Source organism: Hypanus sabinus, chromosome 28 (assembly GCF_030144855.1).
Source record: "Hypanus sabinus isolate sHypSab1 chromosome 28, sHypSab1.hap1, whole genome shotgun sequence".
Taxonomy (NCBI): domain Eukaryota; kingdom Metazoa; phylum Chordata; class Chondrichthyes; order Myliobatiformes; family Dasyatidae; genus Hypanus; species Hypanus sabinus.
Genome location: NC_082733.1, coordinates 43258540 through 43276825, shown reverse-complemented (window position 1 = coordinate 43276825; position 18286 = coordinate 43258540). Strand labels below are relative to the sequence as shown.

Here is an 18286-nt window from a genome sequence, read left to right as displayed (position 1 = left end):
ACTGCAAGCCTTGTGTTTCTTTGTCAGCTTTCACGGCTCCAAATCCCTTTCCTTACAAACAAGCAAGTGTTTTTAAGGCTGAGTTACTGCTACAGTAAAGAAGGGCAGAGGTCAAATTGTCCATAACAAGATCCCACAATTATCAGAAGTTGAAAGAAATACCCAGAGCAGGCCGCAGCCTCAGACACGGAGCCCAGAGCAGGCCGCAGCCTCAGACACGGAGCCCAGAGCAGGCTGCAGCCTCAGACATGGAGCCCAGAGCAGGCCGCAGCCTCAGACACGGAGCCCAGAGCAGGCCGCAGCCTCAGACACGGAGTCCAGAGCAGGCCGCAGCCTCAGACACGGAGCCCAGAGCAGGCCGCAGCCTCAGACACGGAGTCCAGAGCAGGCCGCAGCCTCAGACACGGAGCCCAGAGCAGGCCGCAGCCTCAGACACGGAGCCCAGAGCAGCTGGAGCAGGCCACAGCTTCAGCCTCAGATGAGCTTTAGAGATCTGTTCATTTGTAGGGCAGTACACTGGCCCTGCTCATAAAGATACTGACTCCACAACCTATATACACACTTTCAAGGACTCTACATCTCATGTTCTCAGTATTATTTATTTACTTTTTTATTATTATTAGCACGATTTGTCTTCTTTTGCACATTGGTCATTTGTCAATCTTTATGTTTTTTTCATAGATTCTAGTGTATTTCTTTATTTCCTCGTAAATGCCTGCAAGAAAATGAATTCAAGGTAGTTTATGGAGACATTTACATACTATGATCATAAATGGAATTTCACTTTGAGCTGTTTCACTGATGCCTGTCAGAGAAGGTAATCTGAACTCCAGTGTAGTCTGGTCTCTTTGTAATCCAATCCTGTATGACCTACTGAGTGTAGAGAAGGGGAATTCCCAAGATTCTGTGTAGATGAGATTTCCAATAGGAAAGGCAAATGTAATATCCATGAGGTTTCATGGCTCGGGATGTGACCTGGCTGTTGAATACGGAAAACCAAAGCTTAACGTTGATGTACGGGCCCATCACAGAGCTGAACTTAACTCTAGTCAGCGTTCATGAATTCACCTGCACTCCAGGAACTGTACAACCTACTAGGCTCTTTCCAATAAATTGAAATGGAATATTTAAAGGCCTAGATAGAGTGGATGTGTAGATGTTTCCATTAGTGGGGGAGTCTAGAACCAGAGGACACAGCCTTAGAACAGAGGCACAGCTCTTTAGAATAGAGACGAGGAACAATTTCTTTAGCCAGAGGGTGGTAAATCCATGGAATTCATTGCCACAGATGGCAAGTCATCAGCCATATTTAAAGTGGGTTGATAGGCTATTGATTAGTATGGGTGTCAAGGAAGGTAAGAGATGGGGTTGAGAAGGAAAATAAATCAGCTGTGATGGAATGGAGGAGCAAGCTTGATGGACCGAATGGCCTAATCTGCTCCTATGTCTTGTGGTCTGAAAATGTCCTGTTCTTTTTCATTCAGGTGGCGAGGTACCTACTGGTCCAGACCAATGTGATGGATGAAGAAAGCCTTTATGAGGCGTCCCTGAGGACAGAACCGAAGCAGCCGACCTGAGTCACAACCATCCCTCTGCCTCAGAAACCCTTACATAAGCAACGACACCGCTGGTCTCCTTCAGCGTGCTGTGCATGGGCCACTGCTGAAGAGAAGACACTATGGAGTGCATCACCCACCCACCTGCTCCTGACAATAAATAGCTGCTGGACTTCTCCTGTAGAGCAAATATTAACCCCCCAAAAAAACTACAGCAGTTGTTAGTATTTGTGGTGACAACTGAGCCATTTTAGCTTTCTTTAAATCTACACAGTCCTTTAAAATTGTCCAGGAATGGATGGTGTAATGGGCCAGGATACTGTCCTTCCAATTCCCGTGTCTGGATCCAATCCAGCCCAGGGTGCTAGGCTCCGCGATGGACGCCTGCCCTCCCTCGTGAACGTGTGGATAGTCAGCAGACTCCTTTCATCACTGGGGCCACGGTTCACGTCCTGAGCGTCAGGCCAAATGTAGTCTCTCTGAGGTGGGACCTGTTCCACACCAGCCCATGCTGATGGGCTGAATGGCCCCACTGGCTGACGAAGGGCTGTGTGATGTCGCTATCCACAGCACGGTTGTCTCATCGCGGGCTCAAAGCCAAATGCAGAAGTCACCCCCCCGCCTGATGAGGGTGACCTTTTGCCACTGGAAGGCAGTGTGATATGACTGACCACCACACCAATATTTCCCAGGGAAAATCCAAGTTCATATCCCAGACTGTAGGCTTTCTCTTCCCATTCACTAACCTTCCATCTCTGGGTCTCAATGAAGCTCAGCTTGAAAGGTTTCCTTTCTTTGATTAAACTGGATTAGCACCCCTGGGACCCTGGTTTGAATCCTACTCTAGTTGTTAAATAATGAGGCTCCGAGGCTCAGTCCTCTTTGGATAGACTGAAGCCTACAGCACAAAAGCTCACTTGACATAGCACCAATTTCCAGCTGATGTCCATGGCTAGTGTGGAGATATCCACTCACCCTTTCTGAGGCTAAGATGCATCACTCGTGTATAGAAAGATCAGTAGACTGCACCTGTCCCACACTGTACCCAACTGCAGAACACCGAATGTCACAATTCAAGATTAGGTCAAAGGATGAGCTTTATTTGTCACATGTACATTGAAACATCAAAACATACAGCGAAATGCGTCGTTTGCGTCAACGACCAACACAGTCTGAAGATGTGCTGGGGGCAGCCCCTACGTGTCACCACGCTTCTGGCGCCAACATAGCATGCCCACAACTCACCAACCCTAACATCTTTGGAATGTGTGAGGAAACCGGAGCACCCGGATGATTCCCATGCGGTCACAGGGAGAACGTAGAAACCCCTGATGGGCAGTGGGGGGAGGGGGGGTGGGAATTGAACACTGACCGCTGGCGCTGTAAAGCATTCCGCTAACCACAATGCCACCGTGAGGCCCACACGCTCTGCTCATTAAGATGAGGCTTACCAAAATAAACCTCACCTTAAGGAGAACCATAGAAATTAAAATTGTGCCCCTGATCCCTTACAAAACAGTTCTTGAATAAGAGTTGTGCTGAAGCTCGAACTCCAGGCCAGTGCTTCTCTGTAGACCTCAAGCTGGTTTAAGTTTCTCTGGATCTGCTCCGACTGACACCAGGTGCACCGCATTGACGGTGGGCAGGATAAGGTTTGTCCGCAGAGGCTTTGGTCAGCTCTTGGAGTCTCCGAGCAGTGACGGAAAATGAGAATAAGCTGGAGCTTTGCTCTGTGTGTACTTACATTATTTGAAGGAGTAAAGAGATTTTTCACAAGTCTAACAATGTTTTCTTGGTCATTATTTAATCAGCATGTTTATTGACCAGTTAAAAATGAGTCGGATGAGAACTCTTCAGTAAATCGGATTCTGAGTACAATCATCTGTTAGAAATGTTATTCTTTTAGTTATTTAGGGATATAGTGCCAGGAAGGCCCTTCCAGCCCTTTGAGCTGCACCACCCTGACAATCCTGATTTAACCCTAACCTAATCATAGGACATTTTACAATGACCAATTAGCTTACCCAGTACGTCTTTGGACTGTGGGAGGAAACCAGAGGACCCAGAGAAAACCCACGTATTCCACATGGAGGGAGTTCAGAGACACCTTACAGAGGATGATGGGATTGAACTCTGAACTCCGAACTCCAACACCCTGAGCTCTAACCACTGGATTCCATGGTGGCGCACCTCCACAAACATTCCAAATCGCTCCTCAGCTCTCCAGTGATACAACCTGGTGTATTGTAACCCATTCCAAAGCAACAAACAATCTGCTGAAGAAACTCAGTAGGTCAGCAACTTCTGTGGTAGTGAAAAGCACCATTTCTGACCCTGTTGCGGAGTTTTGACCTGAAGCATCAATAGCTCCCGCCCTGTTGCTTGGTCTGCGGAGCTGCTCCAGCAGACTGTGTGCTCCTGTAGATTCTCACATCTACAATCAATGATCACGCTGTTGGGCTGGAGGCTACCTGGATGAAATGTGAGGTGTTGCTCCTCCACCCTGAGTTTGGCCTCAACATGGCAGCAGAGGAGGCCCCCTGACTATCCCTAATCAGTCCTTGCTTTTCCATATGCAAATTAGGTTTGAGAGGGATAATAATTCAGCCATTATTGAGTGGTGGAACAGACTAGATGGGCTGAACAGCCTAATTCTGCTCTTGTGTATTATAATCTTATAAAATTGCCTCCAATAACTGCCACCAATGATGTTAGGCTCAGTAGCCTGTAGTTCCCTGATACGTCCTTGCAGTCCTTAAATAAAGGTGTAACATTAAATCCCCCCGCAGGCTTCTGGTACATCACCTGTAGCTGATATCTCTGGCAGGGCTCAGCAATTTCTCAGCCACAATTGTAAAGCCCCAAGACTTCTGTGCCCTTAATGTGCTTCAGTTCTGTCAAAGTCATATGTTCCAGCAAGTCACCATAATGTTTCCTGGGCTGATTCTCTTCCACGACCCACTCCACAGTGAATTGTTCATTTAAGACATCTCCTTCCTCCTGTGGCTCCACTAAACCTTAAAAGAGCCGATTTTCTCTCCTTAGTTACCCTTAACTCCTGATAGAGCTGCAGAATCTTTCAGATAATCTTTTATCTTATCTGCAAGGGATATCATATGTCTCTTGTTTTTGCTCTCCGAGCTTGCTTCTTTATCTATCATCAGCTTTATTCAAGGTATCAGATTCAAGGTACTTCTGTGTAAGATGACACTACCAAACACATGCAACGGCTCACTGGTAGTCAGAAAAGCAAGCAATTCAACTAAAAGTATTACTGAAAACAATTTCCCTGAGATAAATTTTGTTAAATTACCACTGCAAACAGTGAGGGGGAGAGCGATGGTGAGGTGAGTTTGGGGGATGAGCTGCGACGATGTTTTTGCAGAATCGATGTAGATGGAGTCAGCCATTCAGAGAGGGCAGTGGGCCTCTGATGCCGGTACAACTGGTCCAGGTGCAAGGTTGGATCACTCTGGGCACCAAGCCGATTTGAAGAACTTCAGAGCAGTTTTAGGCTGGGTGATGATATCTAGGCCTGGACCAAGTCACTGGGTGGCGTCGTTTAGGCCCTGAGCCCTTCGCAGTAGCCAAGACCCTAGTGCGAGGTGCAATCTGCTGGTTAAACAGTTTAAATGCTGGCCCAGATCAGAGGCGAGAGCTGATTTCACTTACTCTCTGCGATGTGCACTCCTCTCTTTAGGGCGACAGAGCCCTTCACTTTCTATTGCTTGGTCAATTTAAATGCCTCCCCAGATAGACTGAAAATTCAGGGTGTCGAGATCAGAGGTGACTGCCGATTTCCCTCACTCTCTGCGATGGTCACTCCTCTCTCCATGGCACTGAGACTGTGAAAACTGGCCCAGCTGCCTGCTCCGTGCCTGGTAACTAGATGAATTGATTTGAAATGTTACATCCTTCACATACATGAGAAGTAAAAATCTTTACGTTACGTCTAGCTGATAAGTGAGGCTTTGGGCCTACTCCGGGCTTCAGATCTGAGGGCTCAGTTTTGGTTTGGAATGCTGCTGTTTGCTTCAGTTGTTTTCATGATTTGTGCTTATTTTCTTTCACTTGCACATCGAGTGTTGGTGTTTTTATTTTTTTAATTGGGTTCTTTCAAGTTTCTTGCTTTGTGGCTGCCTACAAGCGAACAAATCTCAAGGTTGTATAAATTGAACCTTTGAATGAACAACACAGTCCAAGGGCACACTGGCTGCAGCCTGAGTGTTGCCACGCTTATTGTGCCAAACTAGCGGGCCCACTCATACTAACATTAACCCGTACGCTTTTGAAATCTGAGAGGAACTCGAGCACCCAAAGGAACCTACACAGTCACAGAGACGACATACAAAATCCTTACAGGCAGCAGCAGAGTTGGAACCCAATCAATGAGAATAGCGTAAAAGTGAAATGTTAATCACTGTGCTACTCTGCCACCCGTATTCTTAATTGTACTTAAAGTTCAAAGTTAATTTATTATCAACATACCTGTCATCATTATCATTATGTGCTGTGTCATATGATGTAAGTGATCACAGTCTCTCCATGACCATGATTGTTCTTGGCAAATTACAGAATTAGCTTGCCATTGCCTTCTTCTGGGCAGTGTCTTTACAAGGTGGGTGACCCCAGCCATTATCAACAATCTTCAGAGATTGTCTGTCTGGTGTCAGTGGTCGCATAACCAGGACTTGTGATCTGCACTGGCTGCTCATACGACCATCCACCAACCTGCTCCCATGGCTTCACATGACCCCGATCGGGGGCTAAGCAAGTGCTACACCTTCCCCGGGGTGACCTGCAGGTTACCGAAGGGAAGGAGCACCTCACACCTCCTTTGATAGAGACATATTTCCACCCTGCCGTTCAAGAGTACATATGTATCTCATCATATATTACCCTGAGGTAGTATATTACATCCTACATCTGCTGCACTCCTCAAGGGATTTGCTTGGTCCTAGCTACACGGATCTAAAATACATCACCATCCTTTTCCTTGAGCACATCTACACTATCTCTACCAGCCAGAGTTCCCTTGTCCTGTCCAGCCTTCCCCTTCACTCTAAAAGGAATATGTTGGACCCTCTCTCCCTTTTAATAACCTCCCAATTGCCAGAGATCCTGTTACCTGCTAACAGCCTTTCCTAGCTGATCTGTGCAAATTCAAATCTAATGCCATCAAAGTTATCTTGCCCCATTTCGGTAAGTTAATGTATTGTCCAGTTTTATCTTTCTCAATGACTATTTTAAACTAATAGAATTATGGTCACTTTTCCAAAGTGCCCTTCCTCCAACAGACATATCAGCCTCATTTAAAGTCATAGAGCAATACAGTATGATACAGGCCCTTCTGCCCAACTAGTCTAGACTGAGCACCCAGCCAGTCCCAATTTCCTGCATTTGGCCCCAACCCTCCATGTATGTATCCAAATGCTTCTTAAATTATATTTTGTTTCTGCCTCAACCACTTCCACTGGCGGCTCATTCCATATCCTCACTACCCTCTCTGTCCCTTTTGAATTTCTCCCCTCTCGCCAGGTTCAAGAACAGTGTCTACCCCTTAACCATCAGGCTCTTGTACAAAAGGGGATAACTTCACTCTCTTTCCCCATCAATGAGTTGTTCCCACAGCCAATGATCTCACTTTAAGGACACTTCATCTCATATTCTTATTATTTATTGCTATTTATTTATTTTTGCATTTGCACAGTTTATTGTCTTCTGCACTCCAGTTGATCTTGCATTGATTTGTTATACTGTAATTAATATTCTATAGACCTGCTGAGTATGCCCACAAGAGTATGACTCTCAGGGTTGTATATGGTGACATACGTACTTTGATAATAAATCTTTACTTTGAACTTTGAGCTAAATCTGATCCCCCTAGTTTTGGACTTTTCCTCTTCTGGGGAAAAGACTGCTTCCAGCCACCTTTTCGATGGCTCTCCTAATTGTAAACATTTCAATAAGATCACTCCTCATCCACCACTTTCCAAGGAATAAATACCTCACCTGGCCAACCTCTCCGTTACTCAGGCCCTCTAGTCCCGACGACATCCTCGTAAATCTCATATGCTCTTCTTCATAAACTATCATGAAGGGGTCCAGGATGGCAATTATGAGGAGCTCTGCAGATGCTGGAAATTCAAGCAACGCACACAAAATGCTGGTGGAACACAGCAGGCCAGGCAGCGTCTATAGGGAGAAACTCTGTTGACGTTTCGGGCTAAGTCCCTTCGTTAGTCCTGATGAAGGGTCTCGGCCCGAAACGTTGACAGCGCTTCTCCCTATAGATGCTGCCTGGCCTGCTGCGTTCCACCAGCATTTTGTGTGTGTTGCCAGGATGGCAATGCTTGGTTGTTGGCAGGTAGGGTTAATACCTGACTTTCAAGAGCACTTGTGAGTTATGTTCCGGCTAGACTTAGTCCTTAAACTGCTGGAGAACAGTCTGGAAAGATCAGGTGCTGCTTTCTCCCGGTAGGGATTAGTTTTTAGTTCCAAGTGCTCCTGCCACGTTTTGTCACCCTGCAACCTTATCCTTCAATCTCTCTGAACTATGGAGGACAGCATGTGTATAAATGTGTCTCTCCAGCAGACATCATCATCATCATCATGACTCCAGTGTTTCTACTACTTTTTAATGTTTTTTAATCGTACATATGTTTTTTTGTGTTCTTTCGCTGAGCGGCAGTGAACCATCTGATTGGCTTATCGGAGTTCTCTTTGGAAACTAGTTGACCTGATTAGCATTTCTGATTTGGCTATTGTTCACGATCGCTCTTAATAAAAAAAACACATTTCCCAAAAGGAGGTTACGTGTAAAAATTTTGTACGTTGTTACACTTAACACAATGGCAGTCCCAGTCAATACTAGGGAAGTTAAAATCGCTCTTATTACAACTGTAAAGTTCCTATATCCTTTTTGTAATATTCGGTCTGATTTGCTCCTCTAACTCCACTGACAATTTGGAGCCCTACAGAATAACATTATGATAATCACTCCCCTCTTAGTTCGAAGTTCTCCCCTAGAGCTCAATGGGAAATTGCCCCTCGAATATCCACTCATGATGATCCCCCTAAGCTCGCCCTGCTCTCACACCTCAGTCATGCTGTGGCATCTGTAATGGAAACGGTGAGCTACCAGCCCTGAACTCCCTCAACTGTAATTTCAAAACAACTATATGGTTACAGTGCAAACCCATGACAAGTTCATCTGCCTGGTCGGGCAACTTGCAAGAAGATAAGAGCAGTTGTACCTATGCAGATTTCCTTGCTCCCTGTCCTGCCTAACAGGCTGAACTCATTTATCCATCTTTAGCTTTCGTTTCCCCCCTCTTCCACACAGCACTTCTCTGGTTTGGGCTCCACCATCCTGCCAGACAAGTTTAAAGTCATCCAAGATTTGCCTTCCTTCCCTACCCATTCCCCCCCCCCCACCTACCTTCCCCCTCACCTGGTCTCACATATCACCTTCCAGCTTCTACTCCTTCCCCTCCTCCCACCACCTTATTCTTGCCCCCTTCTTTCCAGCCCCGATGAAGGGTCTCAGCCTGAAACGTCGACTGTTTATTCCCCTCCATAGATGCTGCCTGACCTGCTGAGTTCCTCCAAAATTGTGTGCATTTTTTCTCAAGATTACCAGATCTGCAGAATCTCGTGCTTCTTGTTTGCTTTAATATCTCTCTTAAGGTTGACACGGCACAAAATGAACGAATGACTTTGTATCCAAATAATTAACTGCTTCCACTAAATTCCATGGACAATATTCAATAAAGTAATTAACAACAAATTTCACATCCTATAAGACAATGATAATAAAGCTGATTCTAAATGGAGTTTGTCAGATGGAACCAGGGTAGCCCGCAGGATTGGAATCATTTCACATTTGCTCAGACTGCAATGTCTGTGAGTGTCCGTATCTGTTCTGTCCTGCAGTTGATACTGTATCAAAATCAGCTTCCAATCTGGAGACAGGAGATTCTGCAGATGCTGGAAATCTGGAGCAACACACGCAAAATGCTGGAGGAACTCAGCAGGTCAGGCAGCATCTATGGGGGAGAATAAAGAGTAAACGTTTCCGGCTGAGACCCTTCATCAGAACTGGAAAGGAAGGGGGCGGAAGCAGGAATAAGAAGTTGGGGGGGAGAGGAAGGAGTATGGGCTGGCAGGTGATAGATGAGACAGGTGAGGGGGAGGATGGGTGGATGAGGGAGGGGAGATGAAATAGGAAGCTGGAATGTCGTAAATGCAAGAGGTACAGGGCGGAAGAAGAAGGAATCTAATGGGAGAGGAGAGTGGACCATGGGAGAAAGTGAGGATGGAGGGGCAACGGAGAAAGGCAATGGACAAATGAGGAGAAGAGAAGGGGATAGAGGGGAGCCAGATGAAATGGAAGAGGGAACGGGGAGAGGGGAAAAAATTATCCGCAAATACAAATACAAATACTTTATTGTCACCGAACAATTAATACTAGAGTGTACAATCATCACAGTGATATTTGTTTCTGCGCTTCGTGCTCCCTGAAGTACAAATCAAAGTAAATATAATAAAAATTTAAATTATAAATCGTTATTAGAAAATAGAAAAGGGAAAGTAAGGTAGTGCAAGTCAAGTCCGGATATTTGGAAGGTACGGCCCAGATCCGGGTCAGGATCTATTCACAGTTGGAAAGAAGCTGTTCCCAAATCTGGCCGTACGAATCTTCATGCTCCTGAACCTTCTCCCAGAGGGAAGTGGGACAAAAAGTGTGTTGGCTGGGTGGGACTTATCCTTGATTATCCTGGCAGCACTGCTCCGACAGCATGCGGTGTAAAGTGAGTCCAAGGATGGAAGATTGGTTTGTGTGATGTGCTCGGCGAGGTTCACGATCTTCTGCAGCTTCTTCCGGTCTTGGACAGGACAACTTCCATACCAGGTTGTGATGCACCCGAGAAGAATGCTTTCTATGGTGGACCTATAAAAATTAGTGATGGTTTTAGGGGGCAGGCCAAATTTCTTCAGCTTTCTCAGGAAGTAAAGGCGCTGGTGGGCCTTCTTGGCAGTGGACTTTGCTTGGTTAGACCAAGTCAGGTCATTTGTGATATTCACCCCGAGGAACTTAAAGCTTTTCACCTGTTCCACCTGCGCACCACCGATGTAGATGGGGTCGTGCAGTCCGCTACTCCTTCTGAAATCAACAACCAATTCCTGCGTCTTGCTGACATTGAGGGATAGGTTATTGTTTTTGCACCATGCCACCAGGTTCTTAATTTCCTCTCTGTACTCGGACTCATCATTACCCAAGATACGGCCTACAATTGTGGTGTCATCAGCAAACTTACATATTGAGTTTGATGGAAACTTGGCTACACAATCATGGGTGTACAGTGAGTACAGCAGGGGGCTGAGTACACAGCCTTGTGGGGCACCAGTGCTCAGAGTGATTGTAGAGGAGAGCTTGTCCCCTATCTTTACAGTCCGAATCCTCTCTGAGGAAGTAGAAATTGATGTTCATACCATCAGACTGGAGGCCACCCTGATGGAATGTGAGGTGTTGATCCTCCTACCTGAGAGTGGCCTCATCATTGCAACAGAAACTCCGTAGTTCTGTCTGCTGGGGCTTCCTGCCCCTAGGTCTCTGTCTTCATTATGAATAAGAAATCAAATTGGATACTAAATAAAAATGTGGCACTCAGCTTTAGGAACTCCATCAAGTAAGTGTCGGGCAACAGCTCCAGTAATGCTCCCTCCATTACCAAACTGTGTCTGAGTTGATGCTGTGATTTGTTTGTATGACCATTTGCCTTCAAAGAGTCCGTTTTGGATCCTTTCCCATCCTCCCGCAATTAGCAGCTTTTTATCAAAACAGCTACAAAGTTCCACTTGAAACCCTTTGATACCAGTGCATTAAATAATGCAGGGTGGCTCCAGGAGATGGTTTATGTGGAAATTATTACTTTCCTCAACTGCACCTAGTGAGGCAGCAGACCAAACTCCATAGACGTTTTGCAATACTTGTCTCTTTGAACGTTGCCTTGCCGGAATTGACAGGTGGGTCACTGAAGCCACAGAGGGTATATATGAGGAGAGGTGGTGCCTCGTGGGGTCAGTACACTCCTGTACATCAGCAGAATTTCTGGGCTAATAAGGTAATAAACTGCAATATTGCATGCTGTCTCCACTGCCTTCAACCTATGAGGAGGCAGAATTCTCTGTTGTTATGGCAACAGATAATTCTGCCTTCCACATGGGCTTTGCAGATAACAGGCAGTCAACAGTGAAAGGTGGTAAGATAAAAGGCAGAGCGAACAGCAAACTTATAATTGGCAGAGCAATGACCTGAGCACCTTCTTCTCTTCAGCACTCCCCCCCCACCACCCCCGGTTATGACTGTCAGCTATTTTCGATAGGTAAAGTCCCATGACAACTTAACCACATATATTTCTTTTAAAAGCATTTCCAGAATGTGAAGTCCATGTCAGCATATAATCACTAAAAACATCCCCCACACTCAGTGGCCACATCATTAGATACTCCTGTTCCAAATAAAGTAGCCACCAAGTGTATTTCTGTATGTCCGTGGTCTTCTGCTGCTGTAGCCCATCCACTTCAGGGTTTGAGGTGTTGTGCCTCGGAGATGCTCTTCCGCACACCGCTGTTGTAACTTGGGCTACCGACACCTTTCTGTCAGCTTGCTCCAGTCCGGACATTGTCCTCTGACCTCTCTCATTAACAAGGTGTGTTCACCCACAAAGCCGCAGCTCGTTTATTGAACCATTCTCTGCAAACTCTAGAGGCTGTTGTGTGTAAAAATCCTGGGATTGGCACCAACAATCGCTTTTCAGTCAAAGTCACTTCGATCACATTTTTTCCCCATTCTGTGTTTGGTCTGAACCTCTTGACCACGTCGGCATGTTTTTATGCATTTTGCTGCCACATGATTGGCTGATCAGATATTTATATTAATGAGCAGATGTACAAGTGTACCTAATAAAATGGCCACATAGTGTGCAGCTCCTTTAAAATCATTTTGAAATTAAAACATTTTGTAAAAGTAGAAGTAGAATGCGAAGTCCGCATCAGCTTTTAATCACTAATAGTGTTATCTATTGGGAGTGTTTGATGACTCTGGCCTTGTACTCTCTGCGGTTTAGAATAATAACGAGGCATCTCATTGAAACCTATCGAATATTGAAAGGCCTGGATAGTGTCGATGTGGAGAGGATGTTTTCTAGGACCAGAGGTCACAGCCTCAGAATAGAGGGACATCCAGTTAGAACAGAGGTGAGGTGAGGAGGAATTTCTTTAGCCAGATGATGGTGAATCAGCGGAATTCATTGCCACAGGCGGCTTCCACTGTATTTAAGGCAGAGGTTGATAGGTTCTTGACTAGTCAGGGTGTGAAAGGTTATGGGGAGAAGACAGGAGAATGGATTGGCCATGATGAATTGGCAGAGCAGACTCGATGGGCTAAATGGACTCATTCTATTACTATATTTTATGGTCTTACAGTCTACGTGATCGTTATTGAGGCTCAGTTCTGAGTGTCCTGCCCCAACTCTCTCTACCTTCATTAACAGAAGCTCCAAATCCTGTGTTTTGCCGACACCAGTGATTGAAAAAAAATGAAAGGTTAGCTTTATTTGTCACATGTACGGCAAGTGAAATGTGTTGTGTTGCATCAACGACCATGGTTGAGCTGGCAGGCCGTCAGTGCCACCACACTTCCAGCACCAACGTAGCGTACCCACAACTTAAAACCCTAACCTGCATGTTTTTTCAGAACGTGGGAGGAAATCGGAGCACCCAGAGAAAATCCACATGGTCACTGGGGGGGGGGGGGGGGATGTATAAACCCCTTACAGACAGCAGAGGGAATCGAACCCTGTCCAGCAATTGTGCTGCCCTGCCCTCTTGCAAGTAGACATTAACCTTGCTGTAGTCACGTGCTAACCATAAATCACATCGAATTTCCCCATTGCTTCGATATTCCTAACAAGGATTAATTCTGCCACAATCGTGTGCTGACCATTAATCGAGGATATCATATTTGCATCTTCCAATTTCTCCACCTCTTTGATATTTCTCCTGTTTCTGTAGTGCCAAAATTTTTTTTATATCGAACATATCCCATATACTCTTTAAATATTTACAACTAAAATATTTGCAGATACAATATAAACCATCTTTAACGTCTTTTCATATTTCACCAGGATGCTGAATACAATGGAAGAGGGAAAGTGGGGGGAAATTACAATAGATCAGTCATACTCCATGGTTTGTGAATGTGGAACGTAGAACAGTACCAGCCCTACCAACACAATATTTATTCATTCATTACATGCAGTGTCATATGATGTGGGTGGTCATGGTCTCATGACCATGACTGTTCTTGGCAATTTTTTCTTCAGAAGTAGTTGCCATTGGCTTCTTCTGGGCAGAGTCTTTACAAGTCAGGTGACCTCCAACCGTTATCGATACTCTTCAGAGATTGTCTGCCTGGCCTCAGTGGTTGCATAACCAGGACTTGTGATATGCACCAGCTGCTCATATGACCATCCACCACCTGCTCCCATGGCTTCACATGACTCTGACTGGGGGCTAAACAGGTTCTACACCTTGCCCAAAGGTGACCTGCAGGCTAGTGGAGGGAACGAGTGCTTTACGCTTCCTTTGGTAGAGACATATGTCCACCCTGCCACCTTAATGACACCCCACAACCACAATGTTGTGTCGCCCTTTTAACCTACTCCAAGACCAACCTAACCCTTCCCTCCCACATAACCCTCCACTTTACTTTCATCCATCTGCCTACCTAACATTCCTCTAAATGTCCCTAATATATCCGCCTCTACCACACAGCCGCTGGCAGGGCTTTCTACACACTTGGCACTCTGAGTATAAATGTACCTCTGACATCTCCCCCTAAACCTATCTCCACTCACCTTGAAAGGATGTCCTCTGGTATTAACCAGCCTGAAGCTAAATTTATTTTAAAATTTTGAGTCATTTATATAATTGGTGCTTTGCACAGCGGTTACGGTACATAGATAGTGCTAAGATGCAACCTCCGTTGAGTCCATTTACTGAGAGCTTGTAGATTTCCCAGACTCGCGTGGTGAGGCAGGCAAACTGGTTGCATCCTTCCTGATGCATTTTGATTCCTGAATCCAATGAGAGGTTGTCACTGATGAGGGACCCCAGGTATGTGAACTGATGAACAACATCCAGTTTGTTGTTATATATCCAGTAATGCCTCCACATTTTGTCCCGTTTTTCTTTTTCATATTAATAGTCAGACCAAATTCCTTATAGGCCTGGGAGATCCGTCAAGCTCTGAAGGTGCTATGGAGAGTGGGTTGTAACTACTGCATCTTCTGCAAACAGCACGTCTCTGACCATTGTCGTGGTTACTTGAAATGACCAGGAGACGCAGACAATTCTTTGAGAAATTTAAACCTTTATTTGCAAACAAAGGCTGAGGCAAACAATGAACTTGTCACCGAAAGCCCACCGAGCTCCGGTGTACGGCACTCTTTATAGTAATTTCTTATCTCAGTTACATTTCAGTTTCATCAGCATACCCAATCAATTTTTAGTTGCATATCATCTATACATTAACTAATCAATCGCTCTTGCCTAGCTCTCGGTACGCCACCGGTATTTCTTTCCAGTTCGCATTGGGGCCCTATTCCTGGCCAAGGTTATTTTTCCAGACAACCTCCCTCACATTACAATTCCTGCTTGTACCATCCTGTCCGCCACCGTTATCTCTTACTAAACAAAAGCTGAGTATAATACATGGAGTACATTTCAGCTAATTAGTGCTGCTAGCTAAACAGGTGTTCTGTAATTACCACAGTATGCAGCTAAGAGAGTACAAAGTATCTAGTTAAAACAATACATAGCAAAATGTGTCTAGTAAAATAATACATAGTAATATTCAGTACCTAGAAGTGATTACATAGTATAGTAAATAGCTAGTACATAGTGATTATATTTCAGGTATATATAATGATTATGTCAGGTATATTTCTCAATACCATGCACTTTGTTTTTTTTTTACTTCCGGGTGGGTGAGGTTAAAAAGCATTAGAAATCAGAATCAGGTTTATTATCACTGGCATGTGTCATGAAATTTGTTAACTTAGCATGCCATCTGATTGAGTGTGGAGGTGGATCCCCTCTGTTGCAGTGCCAAATGCAAGCCTCGGGAGAAGAGCAAAGAAGATCCCAAAGAGTGTTGGGATGAGAACACAGCCTTGCCTAACACTGCTGCTTATGTCAAAGGGCTGCAAAGAGCTGCCATTGTACAGCACAGTCCCCTTCATGTTGCTGTGGAAGGGTTTGATCATGCTCTGTAGTTTTGCTGGGCAGCCTACCTTAGACAGAATCTGAAAGAGCCTGTCTCTGATGCCCAAGTCAAATGCCTTGGTGAGATCATTAAACATGAACGTAAAGGGGCTTATTTTGGTCTCCGCACTTCTCCTGGAGTTGGTGGTGAGTGAAAATCATGTCTACAGTTGACGTTACAGCACAGAAGCCAAACTATGACTCTGGGTAGACACCTTCAGCCAATTTCTGTAGCTGGACCAAGAAGACTTTGGAGAAGACTTTGCCAACAACACTCAGAAGGGTAATGCTCCTGTCGTTGTTACAGTTGCTTATTTACCTTTGTTTTTGTAGAGGGAAGTGGTCTTGGCATCCCTCATATTCTGAGGTACAGCTCCTTCCTGCTAGCACTGACTGAGGTCTTCATGCATTGGGTGCAGTCAGGTGCTCATGCAGAGTTTGATCAGGTCTGGGGGAATTGCCCGGTGGCCTTGCTGAGCCCCTCTAGGGTCGGCTCTGCATTCAGTTCTTGCACTGTCGGGAGGTGCTCAAAGGTGTCCAGCGCTGAGGTGATTACAGTGGAGCAGAGGTGGAGTGATGTTTCTTCCATCACTCCATTTGAAAGTTGCAGAACTATTATTGAACAATATATCCTTCAGACCAGATGGTGGCGCCATCCTCAATTTTAGTCCCGCACTAATTCCCAACACTTGCAGTCAGCAATTATCTCCCGCCCCCCGAGGTGGTAAAATCCTCCTCCCGTACCATTGCCTTTACTTGGTTCACTTCCTGCCCTCGCCTTTTTGTGACAGCCGCAGATCACAAGTGAAACTGATCCACGGCCCCACACCAGAGCAGTGCACTGACTTGTCGCTCCGAGTTTGTGGCCCAAACTGATTGCTCTTTGGGCCGTTGTGAGAGGAAGTGGAACCAGCAGGTTCGGCGGACGGAAGGGAATTCCAGCCCTAGTTGAGTTCCAGCAAGGAGTCTGCCGAAGATGGGAAAGTCACTAGTGCTTATCCCGATACTTCTGGCTTTCCACTCCGTCTGTAGCCAGCTCGAGTATTCTTTCGAAGGTAAGAGGTTTCTTTGGAAGCTCAGAGACTACGATTTCTGTTGTGGTCAACTCGGTGCGCGGTGAAGAAGCTCGCCGTGCAGAAACTTGTACTCGCAGTGTTAATCCACTGTAAATCGCGGTTGGAAATCACAGTCTGGGAGCGTGTCGGAAGCAAGAATTTTGGACCAAAAAAAGGGTGGTAGAAAAGGAAATGGGTGTAGGGGTTAGAGCGGAGAAGGATTAATTAGAGCAACGCACACAAAATGCTGGAAGGACTCAGCATTTACAGCATCTGCAGATTTTCTCGTGTTAAGGTTTAATTGGAGAGCTCTTTCAAAAAGCCAGGGCAAATACAAGAGGCAAAATCAGTTCTTGGTCTATTCGATTCTAAGGTTTGAAAATAGAAATATTGTATCTGTTCAAATCATTTGGCCTTCAGCCAAGTCTTGCGTGACTAATTCCAATGGCAAAATATTGCTGGGTAGGGGGATGTGGGAAGTTGAGAAGGAGCTGTTCCAGTGAGAGTCGACTCTTCATCTTGTTACCCCCCCCCCCCCAAACAGGATTACCAACTCACAAATATTCTACCGGCATGAATCGCAAACTCCCTCATACCGGACCCCCTTTCGTCTAATTAATCACCCTTTCATAAACAGAGGGGATTTTGCAGATGCTGGAAATCCAAAGGAGAATACTGAGGGAGCTCAGCGGGTCAGGCAGCCTCCCTGAACAGTCCGCGTTTCGACTTCCGACCCTTCATCGGGGCTGGAAAAGAAGCCAGGAATGGTTCTTCCTTCCGCGACTCTTTCTAATGGACGCATGAAAGAAAAAAAATTGCATTGATTTTGCCGTGTTCGTGCCCCTTTCAATGTTCAAAGTGATTATCAAAGTACATGTAGGTCGTCATATACAACTCTGAGATTCATTTTCTTGCGGGCATACTTAATAAATCCATAATAGAATAATTATCATGATAGAATCAATGAAAGACCGCACCAACTTGGGCGTTCAACCAGTGCACAAAAAGACAACTGGGCAAATACAAAAAATAAAGAATAGTATTAATAGATAAGCAATATTGAGAACGAGATGAAGAGTTCTTGATAGTGAGTTGATAAGTTGTGGGAACATTTCAGTGATGGGTCAAGTGAAGTTATCCCCTTTGGTTCAAGAGCCTGATGGTCGAGGGGTGGTAACTGTTCCTGAACCTAGTGGTGAGAGTCCTGAGGCTCCTGTACCACTATCCTGATGGCAGCAGTGAGAAGAGAACATGGCTTAGGTGGTGGGTCCCCAATGACGGTTCCTGCCACAGTGTTCCATGTAGATGTACTCGGTGGTGGGGAGGACTTTACCCGTGATGGAC

General features: G+C 45.5%; 2 protein-coding genes and 1 long non-coding RNA gene across 6 annotated transcripts in view; 2 read left to right on the top strand and 1 right to left on the bottom strand.

Moving 5' to 3' along the window:
• Positions 1-2879, top strand: part of rasgrf1 (Ras protein specific guanine nucleotide releasing factor 1) — a 115666-nt gene extending 112787 nt beyond the window's left edge. For both annotated transcript variants that reach the window (XM_059953061.1, XM_059953062.1), the window contains one exon: positions 1485-2879. In XM_059953061.1, coding sequence (XP_059809044.1) covers positions 1485-1577 — 93 coding nt within the window. In that variant the 3' untranslated portion in view covers positions 1578-2879. The remainder of the gene's footprint in view (positions 1-1484) is intronic.
• The window catches only part of LOC132382643 (uncharacterized), a 51734-nt gene that overhangs the window by 8112 nt on the left and 25336 nt on the right, over positions 1-18286 (bottom strand). The window lies entirely within an intron of this gene.
• ctsh (cathepsin H) overlaps positions 16613-18286 on the top strand; it is a 33649-nt gene continuing 31975 nt past the window's right edge. For both annotated transcript variants that reach the window (XM_059953064.1, XM_059953063.1), the window contains exon 1: positions 16613-16942. Coding sequence is in view for 1 of the 2 variants with exons in the window: in XM_059953063.1 (XP_059809046.1) it covers positions 16864-16942 (79 nt within the window). In the remaining variant the exon portion in view is untranslated. The remainder of the gene's footprint in view (positions 16943-18286) is intronic.